This window comes from Bombus terrestris, chromosome 15 (assembly GCF_910591885.1).
Source record: "Bombus terrestris chromosome 15, iyBomTerr1.2, whole genome shotgun sequence".
Taxonomy (NCBI): Eukaryota; Metazoa; Arthropoda; class Insecta; order Hymenoptera; family Apidae; genus Bombus; species Bombus terrestris.
Window position 1 is genome coordinate 2,390,999 of NC_063283.1, and position 24,127 is coordinate 2,415,125.

At 39.0% G+C, this 24,127-nt stretch overlaps 2 protein-coding genes across 4 annotated transcripts; one reads left to right on the forward strand and one right to left on the reverse strand.

The window, feature by feature from the left end:
* Window positions 1-2,737: 2,737 nt before the first annotated feature.
* LOC110119921 lies at window positions 2,738-18,946 on the reverse strand. 2 transcript variants are annotated; one of them, XM_020866858.2, is made up of 16 exons: window positions 18,745-18,946; window positions 18,496-18,667; window positions 17,922-18,193; window positions 16,691-17,054; window positions 15,583-15,919; window positions 13,280-13,572; window positions 12,944-13,213; window positions 12,113-12,402; window positions 11,794-12,034; window positions 10,955-11,304; window positions 9,459-9,932; window positions 8,724-8,905; window positions 6,789-7,396; window positions 4,361-4,768; window positions 3,308-3,373; window positions 2,738-3,222 (listed from the first exon to the last, which is right to left on the reverse strand). In XM_020866858.2, the coding sequence occupies exons 2-16, from the start codon at window positions 18,607-18,609 to the stop codon at window positions 2,974-2,976; spliced, it is 4,518 nt and encodes a 1,505-aa protein (XP_020722517.2). In that variant the 5' UTR covers window positions 18,610-18,667; window positions 18,745-18,946; the 3' UTR covers window positions 2,738-2,973. The 2 variants fall into 2 exon arrangements, 1 of the variants encoding a protein (XP_020722517.2); XR_007226539.1 differs by lacking the exon at window positions 2,738-3,222 and having other exon boundaries at window positions 4,361-4,578.
* A 636-nt stretch (window positions 18,947-19,582) lies between these two features.
* On the forward strand, window positions 19,583-23,762 carry LOC110119952. Of its 2 annotated transcripts, none has more exons than XM_020867099.2 (3): window positions 19,583-20,565; window positions 21,205-21,480; window positions 22,646-23,762. In XM_020867099.2, the coding sequence occupies exons 1-3, from the start codon at window positions 19,881-19,883 to the stop codon at window positions 22,864-22,866; spliced, it is 1,182 nt and encodes a 393-aa protein (XP_020722758.2). In that variant the 5' UTR covers window positions 19,583-19,880; the 3' UTR covers window positions 22,867-23,762. The 2 variants fall into 2 exon arrangements, with proteins under 2 accessions (XP_020722758.2, XP_020722759.2); XM_020867100.2 differs by having other exon boundaries at window positions 19,583-20,553.
* Window positions 23,763-24,127: the final 365 nt, after the last annotated feature.

Sequence of the window (24,127 nt, forward strand, 5' to 3'; positions counted from 1 at the left end):
GCGAAAATGCGAAAACATCTGCCTTTGATAATAATATAACCTGCAGCGTGACCTCCGGTTAACCTTTGCTCTTCGTTTAAATTATCGTTCCCGTTGTGTCATCGCGGAACGGTTAACGCGCTATCGGCGATCCTCAGGAAATTCTTTTTCGCTTTGAGCAAGAGGAAAAGTTAAATGGAAAAGCCGGGGACGGTATCTTTTGCATTGGGAAATTCCAGGAACTGTGACCTTACCGGGAGGTTCGACCTGACCTTGGAAGCATAACAAATCCTAGTATCTTTATCCATCCGCAAAGAATTGTAAAACGACAAAAAAGCAAAAACTACACATGATATGCAAAAGATTGTAACAAGAATGTTTGTAATAATCGTTGATACGAGTATATTTTAATAGATTTATTTCATTGGTTTTATAAAGGCAGAAGTTTCTTCATATAAATATTATTTATACAATCACAATCTATTTTACTATTCCTATAAATCACTAGTTTTATAAAAGTACGAGTTTGTTTATATAAATATTACTTTTTACAATCAAAATGCCATTCATACAAAATATCACAAATTAATACAATTATCTAACCATAAATATCAAATAGAAATTTTCTTGTAATTCTGTAATTAATTTTTAAACAACCTATGTTTACGTATTTTTCATTCATATTCATATCGCCTAATAAATCATATCGGCAGAGTTTGAGAAAATCTAGAAGCGTTTTGCATATTCTCGATTGAAGAGATACAGTGATGTCGGCAAATTAATTAGGCTTGAACGCGATAACTCTGATAGATTATTTCTGATACATTCAACACGATCGTAAAAACGCACATATGTACATTAGCCAGAGGTTTCATATGAAATAGAAATGACGACTAAACATTCTTAATTGAATGAATCGAAACAAAGATTGTAGATCAGATATTTTAAACAAGGCGGTAATAATTACAGTTACAAAACCCGATAAGGTGACAACCTCTTATTTTTCGAATTAGTCCCAGGAAGTGATAATTCTTGACTATTGTTCCGAACTATTTGCGTTATATTATTATTATTTAATATTTCTTAATTCGTACCTTTCGAATGTGTAAGATTCTTTTGGTTTTTTATCTTTCGTAAATATTAGGTCATCCCAGAAGTTCGTTCCGTTTTTCGAGTGGTTATATATGTTAAGATTGTTCACATACATTTCAGTTTCATGAAAAAATGTAATCCCCCTCTCGTTGTACAACTTTTTCCCATTTTTCTGGTAGGGCCATTATTCCGTCTCGATAAAAGTTCTCTTGTTTTTCTTTAAAATAATTTTCTAAGCTATTTTTGAGAATGTCAATATTTTCAAATTTTTTACCTACTAAAAAGTGTTGTAATGCTCAGGTGGTACTCAGATGGGGCAATGTCTGGGGAATATGGGGATGAAGTAAAATTTCCCAATTAAATTCAGACATTTTTTTATAACGCTTTTCTCTACGACATGCGGTCTAGCGTTGTCGTGATGGAAGATAACGTTGTTCCTATTCACTAAACCTGGTCGATTAAACACCTATGAATCGTTGTCTTAAGTATTTTCAGAACATTTGACATCTCCTGAACTGTCAAACTTCGTGATTTTTCAACAAGATCCCGAATTTTATCTTCGTCTGTCTGAGAAGGACGCCCGGAGCGTTCATCGTATTCTAAACAGAAATTCGCAGCTCTGAAACGTTGGAATCACTTCCTACAGGTGCAAGATGAAAGCGCATTTTCTCCGTAAACAGTACATATATTTTTCGTGGCAATTGTTACAGAACTTCCTTTCCAAAATTCATATAACATGAGATGTCGAAAATGGATACGCGTTCCACTCATGACTTTTTGCTATTAGAAGTCATTGTGTTCGCTATATTACGATCTTATACCCACGAAAATCTGCTCTAGCTTGTTCTCGATCAGCTAAGCTCAAATGCATTGGTCCCTTATCGCTGTATGTTTATAAATCGACACGTGAAATGTATACACAAAAGTCGGTGCGAACTTATAGGATGACCTAATATCTACCACCCATTCCATTTTCCATTCTATTCTACTCCACTCCTACCACCCATTCCATTTTCCATTCTATTCTACCCCACTCCTATCACCCATTCCATTTTCCATTCTATTCTACTCCACTCCTACCACCCATTCCATTTTCCATTCTATTCTACCCCACTCCTATCACCCATTCCATTTTCCATTCTATTCTACTCCACTCCTACCACCCATTCCATTTTCCATTCTATTCTACCCCACTCCTATCACCCATTCCATTTTCCATTCTATTCTACTCCACTCCTACCACCCATTCCATTTTCCATTCTATTCTACCCCACTCCTATCACCCATTCCATTTTCCATTCTATTCTACTCCACTCCTACCACCCATTCCATTTTCCATTCTATTCTACCCCACTCCTATCACCCATTCCATTTTCCATTCTATTCTACCCCACTCCTATCACCCATTCCATTTTCCATTCTATTCTACTCCACTCCTACCACCCATTCCATTTTCCATTCTATTCTACCCCACTCCTATCACCCATTCCATTTTCCATTCTATTCTACTCCACTCCTACCACCCATTCCATTTTCCATTCTATTCTACCCCACTCCTATCACCCATTCCATTTTCCATTCTATTCTACTCCACTCCTACCACCCATTCCATTTTCCATTCTATTCTACCCCACTCCTATCACCCATTCCATTTTCCATTCTATTCTACTCCACTCCTACCACCTATTCCATTTTCCATTCTATTCTACTCCACTTCCTTAGTTATTCTGAGATCATTCCAGATTATTCTATTCTCTAAAAACTAAAACTAGGAACTACAAATTAACCACTAATAACTAAAAATCATTGCATCTTTGAGTTTTATAGTCTCTTTGTTGTGCATCCTTCCTGTCGTTTGCTCTTCTCTCCTTTATCCTCAGTTCAGCTAAACCCTCTCCCGTCTTATTTAATACCTCTCCTACTTCCAAATATTTGCGTTGTATATGTTTGTTTTATTACTTGCACTCTGCATTTTTGCACATGATAGGAGCATAAATGCGAATTTTCTAATTCCATAATCTGATTTTTCTTCCGACGTAACAATTGGTTCACCTTCTTCGTCGACTTGATGTATCTTCGTTTCCAGATTTTAGTCTCTTTCTTGTTCTCTTCCAACTTGGCTCCGTTGTGTGTTATAAAGTCATGAGTCCTCTGTAACACGAAACGTAGATGCTTTGTTTTTCTCTGCTTCATCTCGATTCATGAAAAGGTAAATTTATTTCGAAACGCTCCTTACCTTAGGTTCGGTGAACGACGTTTCGCTATCGAAAAACTCGAAATCTTCGTCAACGTTTCTGCACAACTGTAAATAAAAAACAAGCGTCTGATTTTTCGGAACCGAAGTAAGTTTATTGAACTTAAGGGGAAGGTTTCGCGAGATTTTAGAAAGAGGAAAGGAGATGTTTATATTGTAAAACCAGCCAAGGGACATTCGAATACTGGAAAGTATGCAAAAGAAATTGATAAAACAAGCCTGAGCGTGAAAGGAATGCTAGCTGAGGAGAAAGGAGAAAGAGGGGGAGGGGAGGCAAAGCAAAGGGGGCTACTGTGCAAAGTGTGAAATGAAAACAGTATCCGATGAAACAGCTTCGAGTAATTTTATGCCACAAAAGTACTTTATTGCAAGTCAAAGGCAGTTTTAGAATAGGAACGGTGAATGAATCATCAAAGAAATAATTATGCAAGACAGATTCGGCAATAGTGTGTGATAGAGATCATGTACATACCACAATCTATGTAACCAAGTTCAATTTTTGCGCTAATAAAATGGAATGAATAAATTATTACTACTGTTGAAAATTCATCTTCATGAAATTCATATAATTTAAAAAATACAAGCTTCCTCAAATACTGATCTATGTACGAAATAATTCTTCAGAATATCTGCTGGTAAACGAATCGAAGTTTGAAAACGGATGAATCCGAAATACCACCAGATCATTGTTGGCTGTTGGCTGTTGTTCTCGCGTAGCGACGATCTGACGGCATCGCAGATTTACTCGATTGCAAACTGATTTATCGGCAGAATTTCCAAAGAATTATTATGCCGATATAGATTAATCGTTATTATGTAAGTGGACTAAAATATAAAGAAAATAAATTCCCACTGCATTTCGGATAAATGCCAATAACATTTTTTGTTACTTGAGAGATGCTGTTAAAAGTCGTGCAAGAATTTTTCATTCACAATGGTCGAAAAATGCCCATTTCTTAACATCCCGTTTTTTCTATAAATGCATAACTGTCTGCAGTCTATCAACGATATTTTTAAACCTTCTTAGGCTCTTACCTCCATCGGTTCTCCATTTTCTTCGTACTCCTGCACATCCTGCATCCTGTTATCGCATTCATGGTGCCTTACTTGATACGAATCGATGTCATATTTAATCTGGAGTTCTTGCGAGGTGAGCGATCTCTTTCTTTCAACCCCTTTTTCTTTCTCATACATCCGATCTCCGTGCATCTTCCTCGGTGCGTCCCTCTCATCATCTGAACTGTCATTTGATTCTAAACAAAGTTGACTCATTTTGAGAATCAACATGACTTCTTCGTCCTCCATGAAATTCTTCATATGCTCTTTCAATTGTTTCATTTTTATTTTGCACTTGTACACTTTGTCTCGCTTAATACAGCACGCGTTTCGTAGAAAAGTCAAGCACTGTTCAGCTTCCGCCAACTCGATCGCGCAGCTTTTCACCTTCGAACGAGTTATGATTCGGAATTACACACCACGATAAATGTTGGAATTCTATTAGAAATCTCGAAATTTCACTTTAAGCAATTTATCAATGGTTAACTCAAATTTTAGTTTAATTCGTACAATGTACGGTAGCTCACATCAGCACGCTAGCACTGTTGCTCTATGACAGGGTTTCTAAGGATGGACCTGTGGCAATTTATAGATTTTCGAAAAATGACCTAACCCCCACCATCGGTACATGGGACCCTATCAGAGGCTAGCTAACTGGCCCTTTAAATTCACTTACAGCTGAACAATACTCTATGGCTTGGAGGATTAAGGAAACTAAACAGTAGAAGCGAAGTTAGACAAATTTACCGAATGTCCAACTAGACAAATTGTAGAGTCCTAATTAAGTAATAGAAAAGAAACCCTAAAAGGTGTAGGGTTTTCTTGAAAGTAAGAATCATTTCAACAAGTATTTTAAATCCATCTTTTATATTATATAGCTTATTATTCTTTACTTTTATATATTATTATACTATTTATATATATTATTTATATTGTAGATTTATAATAGAATGAAAAGCGTTCAGCATACAGGGTGGTTGGTAACTGATGGTACAAGCGGGAAGGGGGGTGATTCTACGCGAAAAAAGAAGTCGAAAATACAGAATAAACATTTTTCGTTTGAGGCTTTGTTTTCGAGAAAATCGACTTTGAATTTTCGCTCGGTACGCGTGCACTTTATTAAGTCTCGTTATAACGGATCTCACTGTATCATCGATGGATATTATCACGCTTTAAGTTTGTTTTTGCCGTAATGGAAAATTAGGAATACATAATGAAATAATATGAAGTAATCATAAAGTTTATTATTACAAAAATTGCTGAAAATGTTGCCCATTCTGCCGAACATATACTTCTGTTCTTCTAATTAAATTTCTATGAACACTTTCTAACACATTGGAAGTGTTTATCAACATAACGTCAATCGATACAACGATCTACACGATAAAGTGCACCCACACCGAGCGAAAATTCAAAGTCGATTTTCTCGAAAACAAAGCCTCAAACGAAAAATGTTTATTCCGTATTTTCGACTTCTTTTTTCGCGTAGAATCACCCCCCTTCCCGCTTGTACCACCACTTACCAACCACCCTGTATATTAGATATTAGAAAATCTATTAATATTCATGACTGGCGGTATACATTACTGTGCATGGGGTATCAGACAAATCTTTTTGGAGAAACACTGCAGTGTTGCAACTTTTGGTATCATTGATATTATGTCAATCAATTAATATAAATAAAAAGAACATTAATGAATTGAATAGTCAATAAAATAAGATAAGAAAAAAGAGTGCCAACGAAATGTTACAAGATGAATAAGGTTTAAATAATTAATATTATTCATGGCATGTTCTTTCGAATCATAATGATTTCGATATATTGGATCACCCGAAATAGCAAGTTCTCGTTATTCTATGTTACAATCCTCTACATCATCCACCACAACACTAAAGTAAATAATGCTAAATCTTGTAACGGTTCTTCAGGATTATTGAGGTTCCGAATAAGTATGACGAAGGGATGAATTACGATTTATGGTAGTTGTGGCATGGTTAATACGTGTCGGGACGTAATAACATAGAGCAATTATTTATTGTAGCAACGTCAAGAAACAATATAAGATAATTGATAATCGCAAAAAAAATAATGCGCGAAATCGCATTTCAGCGGCACGGAAATCACCAGTAACCTCAATGAGACAAATTCATTGCATCCTTTAATTTCATTATCCATCGGTTAATGATGATTATACATCGTAACGTATTTTTTGTAGGTAATATTTCAACATTATATGTATCGCATAATAAAAAATTCACTCTGGCACCGTGGGTAATCCCTGTAAAACTAGTGTGCCATTCAACGTGTTAAATAACTCAAAAAACCTGAACATTACCCCGCATTCTAATTTCATATATTACACTATATTTACTACTATGTAGACGATATCATCTAGCATGATCTTACCTTAATCTCCGCTTCTACCTTGAGTCTCCTAAGACGGCAAAGAAGGTGCCAATAGTCCGGCTCTAATCCGTTCTTCAGTCCTTCCGGTAATCTGTCTAATTCATTCATAGCTCGAAGATAGCTTGAACATTCTCGAGGCAAAACATCAGAGTTTCTCTGTTCAATGATACAAACAGCGAGTTCAGTGAGAAACGTAGCCGACGTACCGCAGGGTCCATGCGCGGTTAATAATCTCGGTCTTTTGCGGTATTGTCGGAACAGGTGCTCCGGCACCGATGGTTTTAATTCGGCAAACTCCGAACGAAACTTTGTCTCCAGCTGTTTATCTCGTTTACGCGCCTTCTCATAGCTGACTTTTAGTTCCGCGACACCTGCCTCGAACAAATCTCGTTCTTCGGTAAGTGTATCAGCCTCCTTCGTCGCGGGTATAAGTTCCAACTCGATAGTCCGTCGTATCTGCTGTCTTTTCTGAACGATTTTTCGATGATGTAGGATCGCCTGCATTTTGCTCAATCTCTGTGACAGTATCGATCGTTCGATTTGTATCTTTTCTTTGGATAGTTCGTTCAATTCGTCGTCGAAAGATTTTACACTGTTCGAAAATTCTCCTGAAACACGGACAACATCTGTTTTTAAGCTTAGTTTTCACCGTTAAACTGCCGGTATTTACGGATCTATGAATCGTTTATAGGTACAGGAATACAAAAGATATTTATCTTTAGTAAATAATAACACTTTCTAGCCAACAGGAGATGGGGATTTGCATTTATATACGTTGAGTTTATACAGAAATAAGAGAATTTACATCAGTTTATGATAGGGACAGATTCTGCTATTTTTGAGAAATTGGAATTTGTGAAATTGCACTTTGTAAATGTCTATTATTCGGACCACCTTAACGGCTTAACTAATATCTTAAACGCTTTATGGGTCTGCTTAATAGTGAACGATGAGCCAAATTTCGACCATACCAGACCATCGAACAATGTTGCTAACGGGCATCGACGAATCCTGGGCCAGGTATGCAAAGTGGCATCGCTTGAAAATACTTACGCTTACGTTTGGACGTACGGAATACCAGTACGGGGCACAATAACAATGAGTTACCTCAATAAAGTAGAGTCAATACAATAAAATACTCAGAATAATAGTCAACGCCCCATGGTTATATGAGAAACGTGTCAATGCCAACACGTCCAAACCAGCTGGCTAATGAAATCAGTAAAACTGTCATAAAAAGAAGACCAAAGAGAAAACACTCCACTAACCTCACTAAAGAAATAGACAAATTCGAAGATGAAATCCCATTAGGAGTAGCCATTCGCATATTATTAGCAATAAAGTTAGAAAAATTAATCGAATGCCTAGCTGGACAAATTGTAACGTACAAATTAAATAAATAAAAAAAGAAACTTACGTTCAAAAACTCTCACTTACGTTTATGTTATTGAAATATTATTTATCATTCGCTTCAAGATAATAAATCTTTCTTGTTCAATGATCAATTGGTAATAATTACTTATCAAACATCTTGCAACATAAAATTAGTCGTACGTCACATATGAAAACAACTTCGAATGCTCAAGCCACACCGTGAAATTTTTTTTTTATTTGGAAGAATTTTACAATCGATTCTCATTGAGAATTATAAGTAAATTATTCCAGCGTGGTACTATATCGTGTATAATAAGTGATTATCGTATGTTTGATTCTACCTGAATCTAATGGTCAAATTTATAGAGGGACAAAGACGTGAAATGGTTCGACGTCCGACCGACCCTGCCGTTTCTTACGGCACGTGCTGTTGCAGCTTAAATGGTAAAAAGCAAGGGATTAATATCGTTCAAGGTTCGCGACTCCAAGCAAACAGTTGCAATTTAACTGATAGTCGCCTAATTGAGAGGTAGCAACAATGTTACGTTTCTTTGGTCATACCGCTGATCCTTTCGATCTCGGCCTCCAGCATCGACTTGTACTTCTGCCGATCGACTTCTCTAGCGCGAATTTTCTCCTCGTACGATTCGATTGCCCGAATGTCCTCCTCTGTGTAACTAGCTGCATCTTTCCGGGTGAGACAGTCGGGTTTCGGAATGCTTCTCTTTGCATTGTGTTCCAATCTACGGCAGGCGAGATCGCGTTCAAAATTCAAGACTCACCGTCGCATCGAGCACGTAACAAACGAAAACGATAAATTAAGGCTTTGGCAAGAGACCTATCGATGCAACCGCGTTTGGTCTTAGTTTTCTTAATATTAATGTAATATAAAAAAAAAGAAAAAAAAAGAGAGGGGGGTATACACTTGGTCTATTATATATTTAAGTTCGAGTTTCTCGGAATAGCATAAGTTGTAAATTTAAGGTAGAAACTAAGAATAGTAAGAGTGCTGAGGAAAAGAGAGAGAGAGAGAGAGAGAGAGAAAGAGAGAGAGAGAGTGTAAGTAAGAGTGTATGCCTTGGTGACGTTAAAGCTAAATGAGTAAATGATTGGGAGAAGGATGCGAGGATCGAGGATTAGCATTATTTTGATCTGAGAAGATAGAAGTTGGGAGCCGAGTGTTAGATTGTAATCAGTTTTTGTATTGGGTATTGCTTCCTCAATTCCTCAATTCCTCAATTTTATATTTCGACTGTATTATCGTGCATCATCTATAGTATGGTAAAATGCGATTACCTAACTTCTAATACACCGTCCATCATCCTGTCGAGCATCTGTTCACGAAAATCGTTGACTTTCGTTTCCACCTCTATTTCGTCTTCAACCAAGTTCTTCTCATTCTCGTTGTTTCTTTCGGGTCCATTTAATCGTGCATCGTCAATCGTTTTCGCGTCTCGTTCGAATTCGTCCTCGATTATTTCCTTTGGATGCCACTGTGGAGGCTCGAAGAGTTTCGCACTCGCATCCACGTGAAACACAGTCTTCAGCTCGAGAACGAGCCGACGCATTTCCTTGGAGCGTTCGTTCGCCGCTCGCATCTCCCTTTGCTTCGTTGATCGTGTCTTTTCAAACAGTTCGTTGAACTTTACTTTTAACTCGCGCTCTTGGTGATCCGCGATAATACACGTCTCAAGCACGTCTACAAAACCGTGGCAACGAAACCGTGGGTTCTCGACGTTGGTCGTTCGTGAATTTTCTTCGCCCTCCAATCTGCATACGATACGTAAATGTTGGAGTGAATCGGGCAAACGATCTCCTCTCGTTGAGATAATTATGGACGAGATGAGTACAATTTGAAAAATTAATACCGTGTATTTAAAGACACGAACACAAGACTATCTCTTTCTGCCTTTCATACCGAGTTTTACAATTACACGGAGTTAAAGCAAAGTATCATTTAAGCTAAATAGTTTCAGATATGAATACCTTCATAATTTTGTATGGAGAAAGAAGTATCTCATCGATTAGTGTATCAAAAATATATATAGATCCTCGTTTAAGAATCTTATAGTGATCGTTGGTCGTAATAACCTGCTTATCTTGATGTATATCATACGATAAGAAAACGTGCGTTGCTAACATCGACAATTTTAATAAAAATGCCTGCAATTTAAGCTTCACGCCAAATGTCACACTTTTATTAAAGTTAAGAAATATTCTAAGATTTCCAAACGAGAATGTATGTACATACAGTGGCTCACGAAAGTATTCGAACGCTTACACTCACAAATTTCAATTAATAAAATGAGATGTACTAAACTAATTTGTTAAAACAATTTGGTATCTATAGTGGCGGGAAAGTCTCAAGATTACATCAAGATTATAGTAAAATTTGAAAGGGATTCAACAACGTAGGTCGGAGTTATGACACAAAAGTATTTGAACGCTACATATATTATTAAATTATTTAATATTAATATTTTGACTCCCATCTTAAGACTTCCATCTTCCTATTGACACCTGCTTTTGTCTAAGCAAATTACTTTAATGTACATTATTTCGGTCATTAAAGTTTGCATATGTAAGCGTTCGAATACTTTCGTGAGCCACTGTACGTATATACATATATAAATCTTCGAGTCAATTAACGAGAAAATTATCCTGCATAAGACTAATAGACCTGTTGTCTTCCTTTCGGTTTTTAAATAACATCTCTGCCAATGCGACATCTTATCAATAATTATCCCAGTTACAAAACAATTCTTTCAACAATGGAAGACAATAATAATTACCTAGACACAAGTTCTCTCATTCTTCTCGAAAATTGACACCAAGGCGGAATATACGACTGCTCCCGAGGTACGAATTTATCGAGAGGATAATTGGTGACCTTCGATTCACCGAACAAGGAAAAGATGCTCCTCGGTCGGACGATCAATGGATCTAGAAATCGTTCGCGCAAGTAGAGTATCGATCGATTCAGGTGCGAGATTTTTTCCTCGGCTTTCTTCGTCAATTCGATTTCCATTGACCTGGCCGCTGCTAATGCGAGCTCTCTACCACGTTGATCGAGATCGAACGCAGAAATCGGCAGTCGAGCGTTTGGTGGTGCTGTCTCGTTCGAGTCGAGCAATGTCTTTACCTGTTGTCAGCAAAAAAGGCGTTCTCTCAAAATTATCGTTGTTAGATTGTTCTTTGTTAGCATCGTTAATTACTACTTTGCGATTTTTTGCAACACAGGAAGACGTACAAGCTCTAAGTGCCTTCAGATAATACGAGTTAATGCTGACCTTGTATCGTTCAAACTAGGAAGGGGGATTGTTGATTCCCCCTTCCCTGATCCGCTTGTAGAAAAAGATCTACGAGGAAAGAAAGAAACTTGCGCTTGTTGCACAGATTTTTGATACCTCGTGCGAGTTAGGAGCTGTGAAAACTTGCAAGAGCCTAAATGAAATAAAATTAATTTCCCTATTTTTACCGATGTCGTCTACGTACTGGATCGCCTTGGATTGCCTTGTTTGCTGCGCTGTTCGTCCAAACGAGGTTCTACCGTATTACACTTCCGTAATTACAGTCCAATCGCACAAAATGCATCAGTTAGAAACGGGATACGTGATAAATAATTATTTACCCGGTGTTTCAGCTTGTTCCAATCATCGAGAAGAGAGAGACGAGTCGCTAGAGCTTGTTTCTCCTCGGCCATCGACCGCTGGCGATTCACCATATCCATCCACGTCTCCGTCCCTTCGATCTCCTCGTTCTCTGTCGCATCCACCTGTTTGCTTTTTCTCGTTTTCAAGCGGTCGTCGAGTGTAGTCCAACAATAGGATTCGGTTGACCTCGAACCTCGATTATCCTCCGGTTCGACCATCCTGATCGTGGCAAAACAACTTGGTTAGTCGGAACAACAAACAAAAAGGAAAGAGCAAACAGGAAGAAAAAGAGGTAACCGGTTTGGTAATCTATTAGCGACCAGATCGCCGTTTCTACCCAAAGAAACGACCACATTGTCGAAGAGGATTGTGCGTCGAACACCACCTTCGGAACGATGGTGCGCGGCGAACAGGGCGAATACTCGTCGAAGCTCGGTGCAGTCTCTCCACACGATTAGTCCATCGAATCCGCAGGTGAACAGACTCGGGGATTCGCCAGATTTCGTGTAATGAATGGCGATGGTGATGCTTCTGGTTTGGTGCAGCGATGGTAGAGCTTCCGAGAGTAAGGCGTTTTGGAAATCGTCCTGCGAGTCGATTCAACGATTCGTATATTCTCTATGCTAGCTGTAGATTCAGTTTTTTAGCTTACGTACATTTTTCGAATTTTCTATTATATATGTACAGTTAGCTTCATACGAACGCGTTAATGATATCTTTACGAAGATTGATTTATTTGTTAATCTTTCTCCAGGCGATAGAAATGATAAAGTAACGAACAAAAGAAAGTTTAAAGTTGCCAAGTAATTTGTTTATGTACCTATGCATGCCTATGTCAGTGACATTCGTATTAGATACATCTTGTGACTTTTACACATATTATTTTTTTACCGAAATACTGACAGTCGCATATTCTGAAGTATGGATAATATTACATTTGTTCATATTGTTCTTTATCAAATACTATTCTGTTTGATACTTTGATACTGTTATGATACTTTATGTACCACCTGTGTTTAAACATCTTTTTTTGTCTTCTACTGTATGTGTATTCTGCTTGGTACGTCAGATATCGCGATTTTATTTTATTTACATACATTCTCGAAATTTTCGCTTTTCTCTTTTTACCTTTAACTCTAGCCGATGCAACTGTTTCGTGAGATATGGGACACCAATTATTTCGTAGCTCGATTCTTTTCCATAGTGGAGGTGCTCGAAGGAAGACAAAAGTTTTATCGAGCAATCCGCGTTTTCGACGTAGACATCTCGATCGAAGAGTCGACACGAGTACACGATGATCTCGTCCCCAGCTCGAGAGTCGCTCGATTCGATGTTTGTAACTAGAAGTAACGCTTTCGCGCGATCTTGGTCCATTTCGTAGATCAAAAAATCGATCACCTAGCACGGAATTAACGTGACTCGACTATCAAACAGGTTCGAGCTTTACACAACGTTTTACGTTACCTTTCGCCCAAGATTCAACCAGGCCGCGACTTTGCTGGCTGACATCCTATAATCACGTTCTTCAAGTTCGACGACGTTTATCGATAAAAGGAACAGGCGCCCGATTTTAGACGAGGCAACGCCCAGCAAATGACCTCTGTTAGAAAATTTGACGCGATCCAAAGCTTCTCGTTGAAGATGAACGCAATGCTTTCGGACAGGTATCGTAGGATACGATTCGATGAAAAGGCAGTTTCCCGTGACGCTGCAGCTTACCAGAATCGGTAACACGGGATGCGAGATGAAATCAGCAACTGCGATTAACACCGATTATTATTTGTCTCTTTCGTAATTCTTTCAGTCAGATTGAAAAGAACCCGGAAAAAACAAGCGTTAAAATCTGCGATATTTCCGCTTCAACTGCGTAATAGTATCGAGCAGCTGTTGTTTAAGCGGATCTGGTTTCTTTCAGATTACGTAAGTATATAAGAAAAAAAAGGAAACGTGATAGCATTATTAAAAATATAATATAATATGGTATAATAAATGTAATATTAGATCATCCCATAAGTTCGTGCCGACTTTTGTGTATACATTTCATGTGTCGATTTCTAAACATACGACGATAAGGGACCAATGCACTTGAGCTTAGCTGATCGAGAACAGGCTAGAGCAGATTTTCGTGGGTATAAGATCGTAATATAGCGAACACAGTGACTTCTAATAGCAAAAAATCATGAATGGAATGCGTATCCATTTTCGACATCTCATGTTATATGAATTTTGGAAAGAAAGTTCTGTAACAATTGCCACGAAAAATATATGTGCTGTTTACGGAGAAAATGCGCTTTCATCTTGCACCTGTAGGAAGTGATTCCAATGTTTTAGAGCTGGAAATTTCTGTTTAGAAGACGAGGAACGCTCCGGGCGTCCTTCTCAGACAAACGAAGATAAAATTCGTGATCTTGTTGAAAAATCACGAAGTTTGACAGTTCAGGAGATGTCAAATGTTCTGAAAATACCTAAGACAACGATTCATAGGTGTTTAATCGACCAGGTTTAGTGAATAGGAACAACGTTATCTTTCATCACGACAACGCTAGACCGCATGTCGTAGCGAAAAGCGTTACAAAAAAATTGTCTGAATTTAATTGGGAAATTTTACTTCATCCCCATATTCCCCAGACATTGCCCCATCTGATTACCACCTGTTCAGAGCATTACAACACTTTTTAGTAGGTAAAAAATTTGAAAATATTGACATTCTCAAAAATAGCTTAGAAAATTATTTTAAAGAAAAACAAGAGAACTTTTATCGAGACGGAATAATGGCCCTACCGGAAAAATGGGAAGAAGTTGTACAACGAGAGGGGGGTTACATTTTTTCATGAAACTGAAAGGTATGTAAACAATCATAACATATATAACCCCTCGAAAATCGGCACAAATTTTTGGGTTGACCTATCGTAAAATAATTATTTGAGAAAACGACAGAGTCGGCTAATAGGTCATGAAGGGATAAGAAGTTGCCATGGGTTATTAAGCCATAGTAGGTTTATGCTAAGCCATATGGCCAGGTAGATAAGTCCGTGGCTTGTCAGAAAAGTGGGTATTTGGAAGCACATACCTAATTATATTTGGTCATGGACACCTGTGAAACACGTGCAAAAGTGTAACTTTTTAATTAACTTTAATACCGCTAAATTGATGTATTTTATTATATACTGTACTTTATAAAAGCAGAAAAAGTGGTGCGATTAATTGGGAACAATTTCAGGTAAACAATAACTGATAATAATAACAATAACAACAAAGAAAAAAAGAAAACGCGTTGCTAAAGTCAAAAAGGAAGAATCTCCTCGTTCGGTCACGCAGCGATATTCTTTACAGAGGGGAAGTCTCCCCGTTCGGTCGGCAAAGTGTTAAGAAATAGTCTTAGTTAAATAATCATAGTTCTCTGTTTCATCATTTTAAACAAATATACAAAAAATAAAAATCATTATGTATAGTAACTACGATTCTTTGTACATGTTTGTAGGATGAGCGATCTGAATGATAAGGTAGGAATGATACGTTATCGAGGATCTAGCGAATATTTGCGATGTGCAGAGCGCGCAGGGAGTGAAGAACGATTCAGAGAACGCACGTAGCTACACGACGACGGATTCAGCTTGAGATATTATCCGAGATATTAAAATTTTCGAACAGTTCAAATAATTTTCTATCAAGATTCTACTTCCTTAAGTGTATTCCAAAAAATGCGAATTTGCATAAAAAAAATCCACAGTCTGATAAATTATTTTCGATTCCAGTTTTGAACCGACCTTTGCCGTGATGTGTTAACTGTATAGTTGCTGCGGCAAGTTCACCAGTTGCAACGTCAATGATCGCCAGACGACCAGTTTGGTCTAAAGCTCCTAAATATGGGCCATGTAACGCAGCTATATTTGCATAACCCGTGTCATCTCGTAGTAGAAACTCGAGGCGAGGGGGACAATGATGCAGCAGACCGATTATCTCAAAGAGATCGCCGTCCTTCCCAAGCATTAAGATTCTATCTTGACTTGGATCGCTTTCTGCGTGTTTCGGGTACGACGGTAGCGAAATCGTCCAAGCCGGGCGCCATTCTTCGTTTTGATCTTTCCAAAGTTTCCTGTAAAACTGGTAATGATTCGTCGGATAGATCGGCCGTGAATGATTCGTGAACACCACAGATACATAATACAGACCAAGATACAATCAGATCGTAAATTAAATATTTTTAGCGTATCATTTACCACCATCAGCACCAGCATTCAATTATCGCGTGGAAGATGTTAAAATTGTCATCGTGCGTAGTTATGCAAAGAAACAAATATTCAGGATATTTCAACCGAGCCATGAAATAGGGGAAATACTAATAAACCCCCGATACACAGACTTTTAAGCAGTTCGGATCGCCCGATTTCAAGTTTCAGCTAGTCTACACGGTATATATGCATTTTTTGATCTTTGTCCCGCATCCTCATTCAAATGCCGCACTATGCAACGTGTAAACGTGACCCTCGAACGTGATCTGGAAACGTGTGAACGTGACCTGTGAACGTGGTCCACGAATTTTTATTTTTGTCCTGATTCCTCGTTTATATCCTGAGTTGTGCTTTATGCTTTACAATTTGTCCAGCTGGACATTTGATAAATTTGTCTAACTTTATTATTAAATAACGTGTGGATGGCTATCCCCAGCGGGATACCATCTTCTCAAAATTGACACGACTTATCTATAACTTATCGATTGGTCCAATACTTTTTTATTTTTTTTTATACATAATTCATGCCGAGGTTTCGGCTCGTAAAGTTCCCTATATCTTTATCAACCTGACTTATTTCTGACATCCGACTTCTTTTACGATCTCGATATACGTATCTTGGCCCGAGTTACACGCGTCCTACCGTTGCTCGAACCTCGCGACCGTGCGTCGCGCCATCGACGACCAACGTGCCATCGCCGTGACCCACCAACGTGGGGTTTCTTCGCGATGAAATCGTTCTATCATCTTCGTCAAGAGGTCGGACGATTGTTCGAACGCCAGGGTCCACTTGCTGCTCGAAATCGACGGACCAAACGGTGCCGCTTTCGTCACAACAGAGCAAAGTTCCGTCGGTGGACCAGGAACAGGAAACTGCAGTGCGCTCCGAGTGAAATTCCATCGGAAAGAGTCGAACGGTATTCGAGCAAGTCAATACGCGGTACACTGAAAGGGTGCCGGTGGATGGCATAAATCGTGCTACCAGGTGGGCCGAATCGGTCGAGCATCTATCGAAAATCGAGAAATAGTTTTATTCCGATATATTGTATTATTGCACTTAATTACATACATAGGATGAACCATATGAAGCGTTACAATTTGTTTTCTCCGAAACTATCGCAGATATCGATTCGAAATTTGAACGCGTTAAATGGTTCGGAGGTGCTATAACACTTTCGAATATAAAGAATTGCGAGCGTGAATTTCCTAGAGATGGTATGGAGGGTATGCAAAAGTTTTCAAACGAAAATTCTGCTCGCATTGTTAGTAGAATCTGTGAAAAAGTCTTATACCGTGCGAAACGAGTCGATGAAATTGCACAGGCGATTAACAGAATCCGAGAGAGGATATTTTGAATTATAGCCACGTAGGAGTAAAGATCGTAGGGGCATAAAATTTAATCAATTGTAGGAGTTGCGAACGACAAACAGTACTATTAACCAGCTCGAACGGGACCAGAGTAGTTTGCAGCAATTCTCCGATAGCTAAGAGACTTCATGCTAGGTTCGTTCATGATTGGACTATAATATCATCGACAGTATTTTCCTGTTTCAACTAGTAAGCAGCAGATCTGAGAAATCTATGCTGTAGTCATCAGATTGACAGACACGTGTTTCAATATATCGATTTACAAATGTCAGAATTTTCATTATTCTATGTAATCCTTAGATGTATAGATGCATACGTGTTGAACGAATACTCGAAGTATAAACGAAAATACCAAGCTAAATAGACATGATCATAGCGTCAGTATCGAAGAATTTAATAAACTTGTTACAGAACATTGCTTTTAATTCGTTCTCCTTTCACTCGCACCGTAGGAAACAATCATAAATAATACTATACCTTTGAAAAATATTACTAATTCTACTCACACGAGTCTCGTGCGATCGATGTCAAACATCGTCATATCTGTCCCGTTGATTTTTGTCAGTCGTTCACCGGTTTTCCATTGCCAAACCGTCAGGCAAAAGTCTGGGAAAGTTGCTTGACCGAGCAGGTATTCGGTGCCAGCGAACACGCAACACAAGTAGCCATTCGCTTCTTGACTTCCGGCGCACTGACCGATTCTTCGCAGTGTAGGATAAGCGAATATCGAGATCCTTGGGTTGGCTTTCCTTTCAATCACGGAGAAGATTGGCGCGACCTTGCATAAGCGCTCGATAAAGTTAATAAAGATCCAAAAGGATAAATGGCATAAAATAAGATATAATACTGCGATTGTACAATGTACGGAGGACACGTCGGTATATTCTTTCGACGTCCGTTTCTTTCCGCGATTATTACACTAAGGATAAAAGTTCTTTTGCCGGTTCTCTAACTCACGATGCACAGGTGCTTATTTCACGCGTATACACCTATTTCCGATTTTATTTCTTAGGACATGTATTAGGACAATGGCATAAAACATAGTAAATCGATCCAAACCTAAAGAGGATGCGAACTCACCGAAAGTCCCGCGAGACAGCACGCGCCGTCTCCTCTCTCGCCGCCACCGAATCGTTCTACTCGTGCCTTTTTACTCGTAGAATCGTAGAAACGGACATAAATTCCAGAAGCCATCGCGATCGTGTCCTTTCCGATCAGCGCAAAATCGCAACAGTTTCCAAACTTTGCCCATCTACAAAGGAATGGAAAGTAGCTAGCAATCGAATGGTCGAGGCTATAAACGAAGATTAAGGTAAAGCCAGAACCGACCACTCATTTAGCGTAGCGAGGGAAAAAAGATAGCTTTAGCAGGTACCGGCCGATTTTCCCTTAATGAAAACAGAACGGACACGTCCAGTAATCTCGACGAGTGACGAATAACCATTTATTACTTGGTGCGTACAAAGTGTCCGGAGTTAGTGCAATTGAGTTACAAATCTCCTTGGTTAGTAGCGAGTGGAGGGGCAAACCTAGTCGACTAAAAAAAAAATTTAACGAAACAAATCTACTCGACTAAATCGTTCTACTAAACTACTCAACTAAATTCTCGTATCTACACAGCAGGCTACTAAATTACTAAATTACCAGGCACACGACTTTCTTACTCGCCACTCGACTAAACGACTGCATACGTTCTACTAAAACTACTCGACTAAAGACTCTCGGTATTTACACGCGGCGAGTTACTAAATTATTCGTCACTCGATTAAAATACCGAGGGGCGTGTCTGTGCGAATTTCAAATCGTTAAATTTCTTGCCATTCGATTAATGTTTTCGCTTACTTACGATGATCGAATTTTTACAAGCGACATGACTTTGCCAATAACAAATTAGAGAAGCCGAAGGATGCTCGGGTCGAAGCGTTTATTCTGGTTGCCTAGGGACGCTCGAGGTACATCGATCGATCAGCGAATTTCCCTTTCCGCGAGTGAACGCATTGGAACGTGACCGATTTCCGTACGACGTGTGGCAACAAGTGTGCCAGTGGATCGTAGGAGGTTCGATGAATCGCAACACCGTTATGAAAACGTCACCAAATGCATAACAATTGATGGACGCCTTATCCTATTGTCTCTTTCGCTCCCTTCGATTCGTCGTTTCGGGGCGAAGCATGAAAAGGCGACACCGTAACGCGGCGGAGGTGGCGATTCAAATTCGAGCGTTCGAGGTGAAAACGAACCACGAATACAGAACTTGAACACCGTTATGCGCTTAATATGCAACGACGGTGTTATCGTTCGAGGGGAGAAGATGGAACCGTGTGCACGTTTCCTCGGTCGTTGGTTTATCGTCATTCGAAAACTTCGAGTCCCCAGGACCGTTCCATCGAGAGTTCCAACTCTATTGTAAACGTACGCGCGCGTGCGCGAGTTCTGTTTCTCCGCTTACTCTGCTAGAGCGAGCGATGATCGAAAAGTACGGAAAAAGTTTGCGAATCTTTCGCGTCTTTGGGCTGTTATTTTCATTAACGATCGTAGTCGCAAACGCTGACGAAATCTCCAAAAACGCGACTACGATCGCCAACGATGAAGCGGCCGTCCCAACGTCTATTAGCCGCGAGGATAAAATGGAAGCGAGATCCGAAGGAGAGACTCTGCTGGGAATAGAACCATCGACGAGAAGTGTTGAGTGGCAAAATAGCGGTCCATTTACTCGTCGCAAGGACAGCTATTTGGACGCATTAAGACATTCTCGAACTAGCACGGATCCTCGCGAAGGAATAGTTGCAGTAGATGCAACGACAAGTAGCTCTATTCTACGAAGAAAGGAACAATCGGTGGGACCAGTCTATGCAGGAAAAAGGTCCGAGATATCTTTCCAAACCAGCTCGGACAGAGATTCCTTCTCCATGGTACCGAGCGATTCGTATTCTTTGCCGACACGATCGTCCAGTGACTTTTCGGGCTTCAAAAGTTCTTACGGACCTCCTCGATCGCAACCACCGCGTGAAACGTACGGACCGCCGCGTGAAACATACGGACCACCGCGTGAAACATACGGACCACCTTATCACGACCAATCTTCCTATGGGGGAGAATACACGTCCGTTGGTGTATATCCGACTCAGCCACAGCAAGGTGAGACACGAGGTATTGTATTATTTTCGCGTACGTTCTATTTTCACAGGATTGCGCACGATCAATATCATTGGCAAAAAATCGATAAGGATCGAGACAGGCAATATTTTTTGCTCCGGAAGCTAGTATTGAAAAGGTTTATGCGCATATTATATGTGTGTGTGTGTGTATATTATATCGAACGTTCAGAAACTGTATTAGCATTATGATACGATCAATGATGGAAGTTACAGTACACGGCATGAATGCCATATCAAACATATATAATTTTTAAAGATAGCTCCACTGAATATGGATATTGAACGATATCGCGGTTATTTACATGCTTGCATGTCTAAATATTTTTCCGATGTACGCAGTCATGCTAGTTCAGTTTCGTTGCAACGGTAATGAAGTAGTGCACCGCATTCTATATTTATTGCCACATTGCCTTGTTTACCAGTTACTACGTATCTCTGCTTTGTCGATTAAACGTATCCTTGTACTTTTCATTTCCAGTGGTTTTCCACTATTTTTCTCAATCTATACGCTAGATACAATAGTGTACGGACGTTATTTTTCATATGATTGATCGTTTGCAACTCCCATTAAGTTTGTCACGTTTCCTTCCTCTATGATTTAAGATAGTAATACGCGATGCATATATTGCAGCGTACGGAGTTCCACATGGAATGACCGAATCGGTGCATCTCGGTTTTCCATCTATCGACTTCTCTTGGCCCTTTGCCCTCAAGCTCAACGCCTTCACTCTGGCCAAGATACTTTTGAAATTGGTTATTTTCAAAATGATAGTTAAGTTTATCGCTGTTATCTGTCTGCTGCTTTTCATCCCCAAATTGGAGATTAAAAAGACGATCAAGAAGGTGAATATGCAGAGCAACAACGATGACGATGACGATGAAGACGAAGGCCGTAGTTTGCGAAACGGTAATGTTCCTTCTTCAGATTTACATTTAGAACGTATTTATAACGGGAAATTCTTGATTGACTGAGTGGTTTCGAGTTACTTCGAATTAATTGTGCATGCGCAATATTAATGAAGCTGTGTGAAGCGATTTACAAAAAGTTTTATTAGTTTTTATTCGTGTACGTCCGGCGCAATAACATTTTTAAAATCTTTCTCAAGGTTTTTGCGAAGCGCGCTTATGCTTTTGATAAATATCTTGCAATTTGCAATTTATACGTACGTTTCTACGTTCGTTTCCGACCTTATCGACATGGTTATGCGATATAAGCGATATTTCGTTACCAATGGTAACAAAATTTCAAAATTACATTAATTAATTTTGTACAATTGTACGATATAGGTACTTAATCATAAAAATTCTTCCAAAAACATTCGTGAGCTACACACATAGATCACTATTATCGTTATTATTATTCACGGGTATATAATCCTTTAGTATACAATTGCAAGTTATTCGAGGATGACAATGTCCTGTTAATATTATATCCAAAGGAGGATTGCGAAAAGATTAGAAAATTTCTATCGAACAATAACATTTATCAACTGCTCTTACGCGCTTAGCGCATTGGCTAAAGGACGTACGATGACTATATTTTCCTAATATAGTCATCACGACTTTTTCTCAAAGACGCTGACGTATTTAACTTCGAAAGATACGGTACACCAAGGCACATGACAGTGTCAGTTAGTATTTTATGTACTATCGGTAGATCGAATATGTATAAATTGCCTGAAATCAAGGAGTAAATTTAATAAATTTTGCATATTCGACGAGTCACGATCGTATATCTTCAGTGGTAAACTCACTCGATGGGTGGCTGATCGAGAAAAACTGATGCTGTGTACTTTCAAGCACGTTACAAAGATAATGCTGATAGGAATATCCGATAGCCGATCAATGCCAAGTAAGGGCGGCTACATGAATAATACAAATTCTCGATACGTTGATATTCTTCGTACTAGTCGCGTTGTGAATGATAGAATATCGGGTAAAAAAAGTGAGACTTTGGTGTAAAGTTTTAAGCCGAACGATTCAAAATTAATCGACTTGGTCTGTTGACCATAGGTTACCTTACGTAACGCGTTAAAATCGATTTCAATGCTAACGACGTTTTATTCTTTTAGCTAACTGGAAAGTATGGGATAGACTAAATCTCTTGACCTTGGTGGTAGACGAGGCATGGAAACAACACGAGATCGCGAACGAATCTCGCTCCAGTGAATGCTCCACGCTCGAGTGCCAAGTTCGTAGAGCCTTCAAAAACGACCAATCGTGGCCCGATTATGAGCAATTACTGCAGAATTATATTATGGAGGAAACGCGGCGCCTTCAAACCAAGTCTTAGCCTATTAGCTGTTTGTTGATTCGTCCTTACTTATGGAAATCTTTCGGTTCGACCGCACTCAGTGATTCATCCATGATCACATTGCTCATGTCGCGTATTTATACGTTACCTAGCTATTAGTACAGTCGAGAATAAGAATAAGTGGACAGGTATCGATCGAGTCTCGTTAAATACGGCTTGTTGCCGCACAAACGTGTAAATATCAATTTCCATTATTTATTAAACGCATGTATGTACTATAAGGATATATAATAAATAGACTGCGGATTTTCACGCATTCGTAGAAAATTTTCAGATGCGAAGATACACGTTCGAAGAATGTACACCGTATGCAAAAATATATATAGATATTTAAATTATAATAGCCTCTGTCGTATTTAACTAGTCAGCTGTTCTTGACGAATATACTCGTCGCGAAGAAATGGTAATAATATCGACGAGCTCCGTCAGCAATAAAATTAAACAATAAAACAGTCGTTTCATTGTAATTTAATTCTACATTATAACAGTCGCGCATACTCTTTGCTTGACGAGTATACTCGTCACCGCTTACTTTTTGCCACACATTTTAAGTACGCACTTTTCAAATAGGTCGAAACAGCTAACTGGTCGATAGACGAAGCAATTTTATATCCATATTTTTTAATAGTATTCGTAGAAATATGAATTTGCTTGAATATCCGCAGTCTATCAACGAATAAAGCTTAAGTATAATGCTAATATAGTATGTAGTTCGATTAAACTTCGTTCATATGTACCTGCTTCCTCTACCTCTCCACTCTTATTTTTCTCTCCGACTGTACACGCATGTACCTATATGATGTGTATCACGAGATCTACGTGACTCGCTCGTTGTCTTCTCGTTGAATAAATATACGTATATCGTCGACATTGGACACGCGTCGCAGATATACTTTCGTTTCTTTCCACTCGTTTTGTTCCATTTCCAGCGAAATCGCGACACTTAGCAATTTCGTTGGTAAAGAGCGGAGGCGCGAGTAATTTTGAAGATTGCCGTTACGTGATCCTCTCGGTCTTCTCGAGTTTTCCGGAGCGGAGAGTACGGTGGGGGTGTGTCCGTTTATAAACGCGACCGCTACAGGCGACAACGTTTCAGTCGTTTAGTCTTGACAGATGAGTATAGTATCGCCTGTCGTTCAAGTCGAAGAAGATTAATCATACCGAATTTCACACAGCCATTACGAAGTCATGAAGTCCATCGTTTTATTAGGTGAGTAACAGACCGAGAAAAATAGTCTGA

Coding starts and splice junctions, on each gene's coding strand:
- LOC110119921 (XM_020866858.2), bottom strand. CDS start 18,609: ATGGCTTCTGGAATTTATGTCCGTTTCTACGATTCTACGAGTAAAAAG. Junction 18,194..18,495: donor GCTGTCTCGCGGGACTTTCG/GTGAGTTCGCAT, acceptor CGCTTATGCAAG/GTCGCGCCAATCTTCTCCGT. Junction 13,214..13,279: donor GGTTGAATCTTGGGCGAAAG/GTAACGTAAAAC, acceptor ATTCCGTGCTAG/GTGATCGATTTTTTGATCTA.
- LOC110119952 (XM_020867099.2), top strand. CDS start 19,881: ATGATCGAAAAGTACGGAAAAAGTTTGCGAATCTTTCGCGTCTTTGGG. Junction 20,566..21,204: donor ACAGCAAGGTGAGACACGAG/GTATTGTATTAT, acceptor CATATATTGCAG/CGTACGGAGTTCCACATGGA. Junction 21,481..22,645: donor AGGCCGTAGTTTGCGAAACG/GTAATGTTCCTT, acceptor TTATTCTTTTAG/CTAACTGGAAAGTATGGGAT.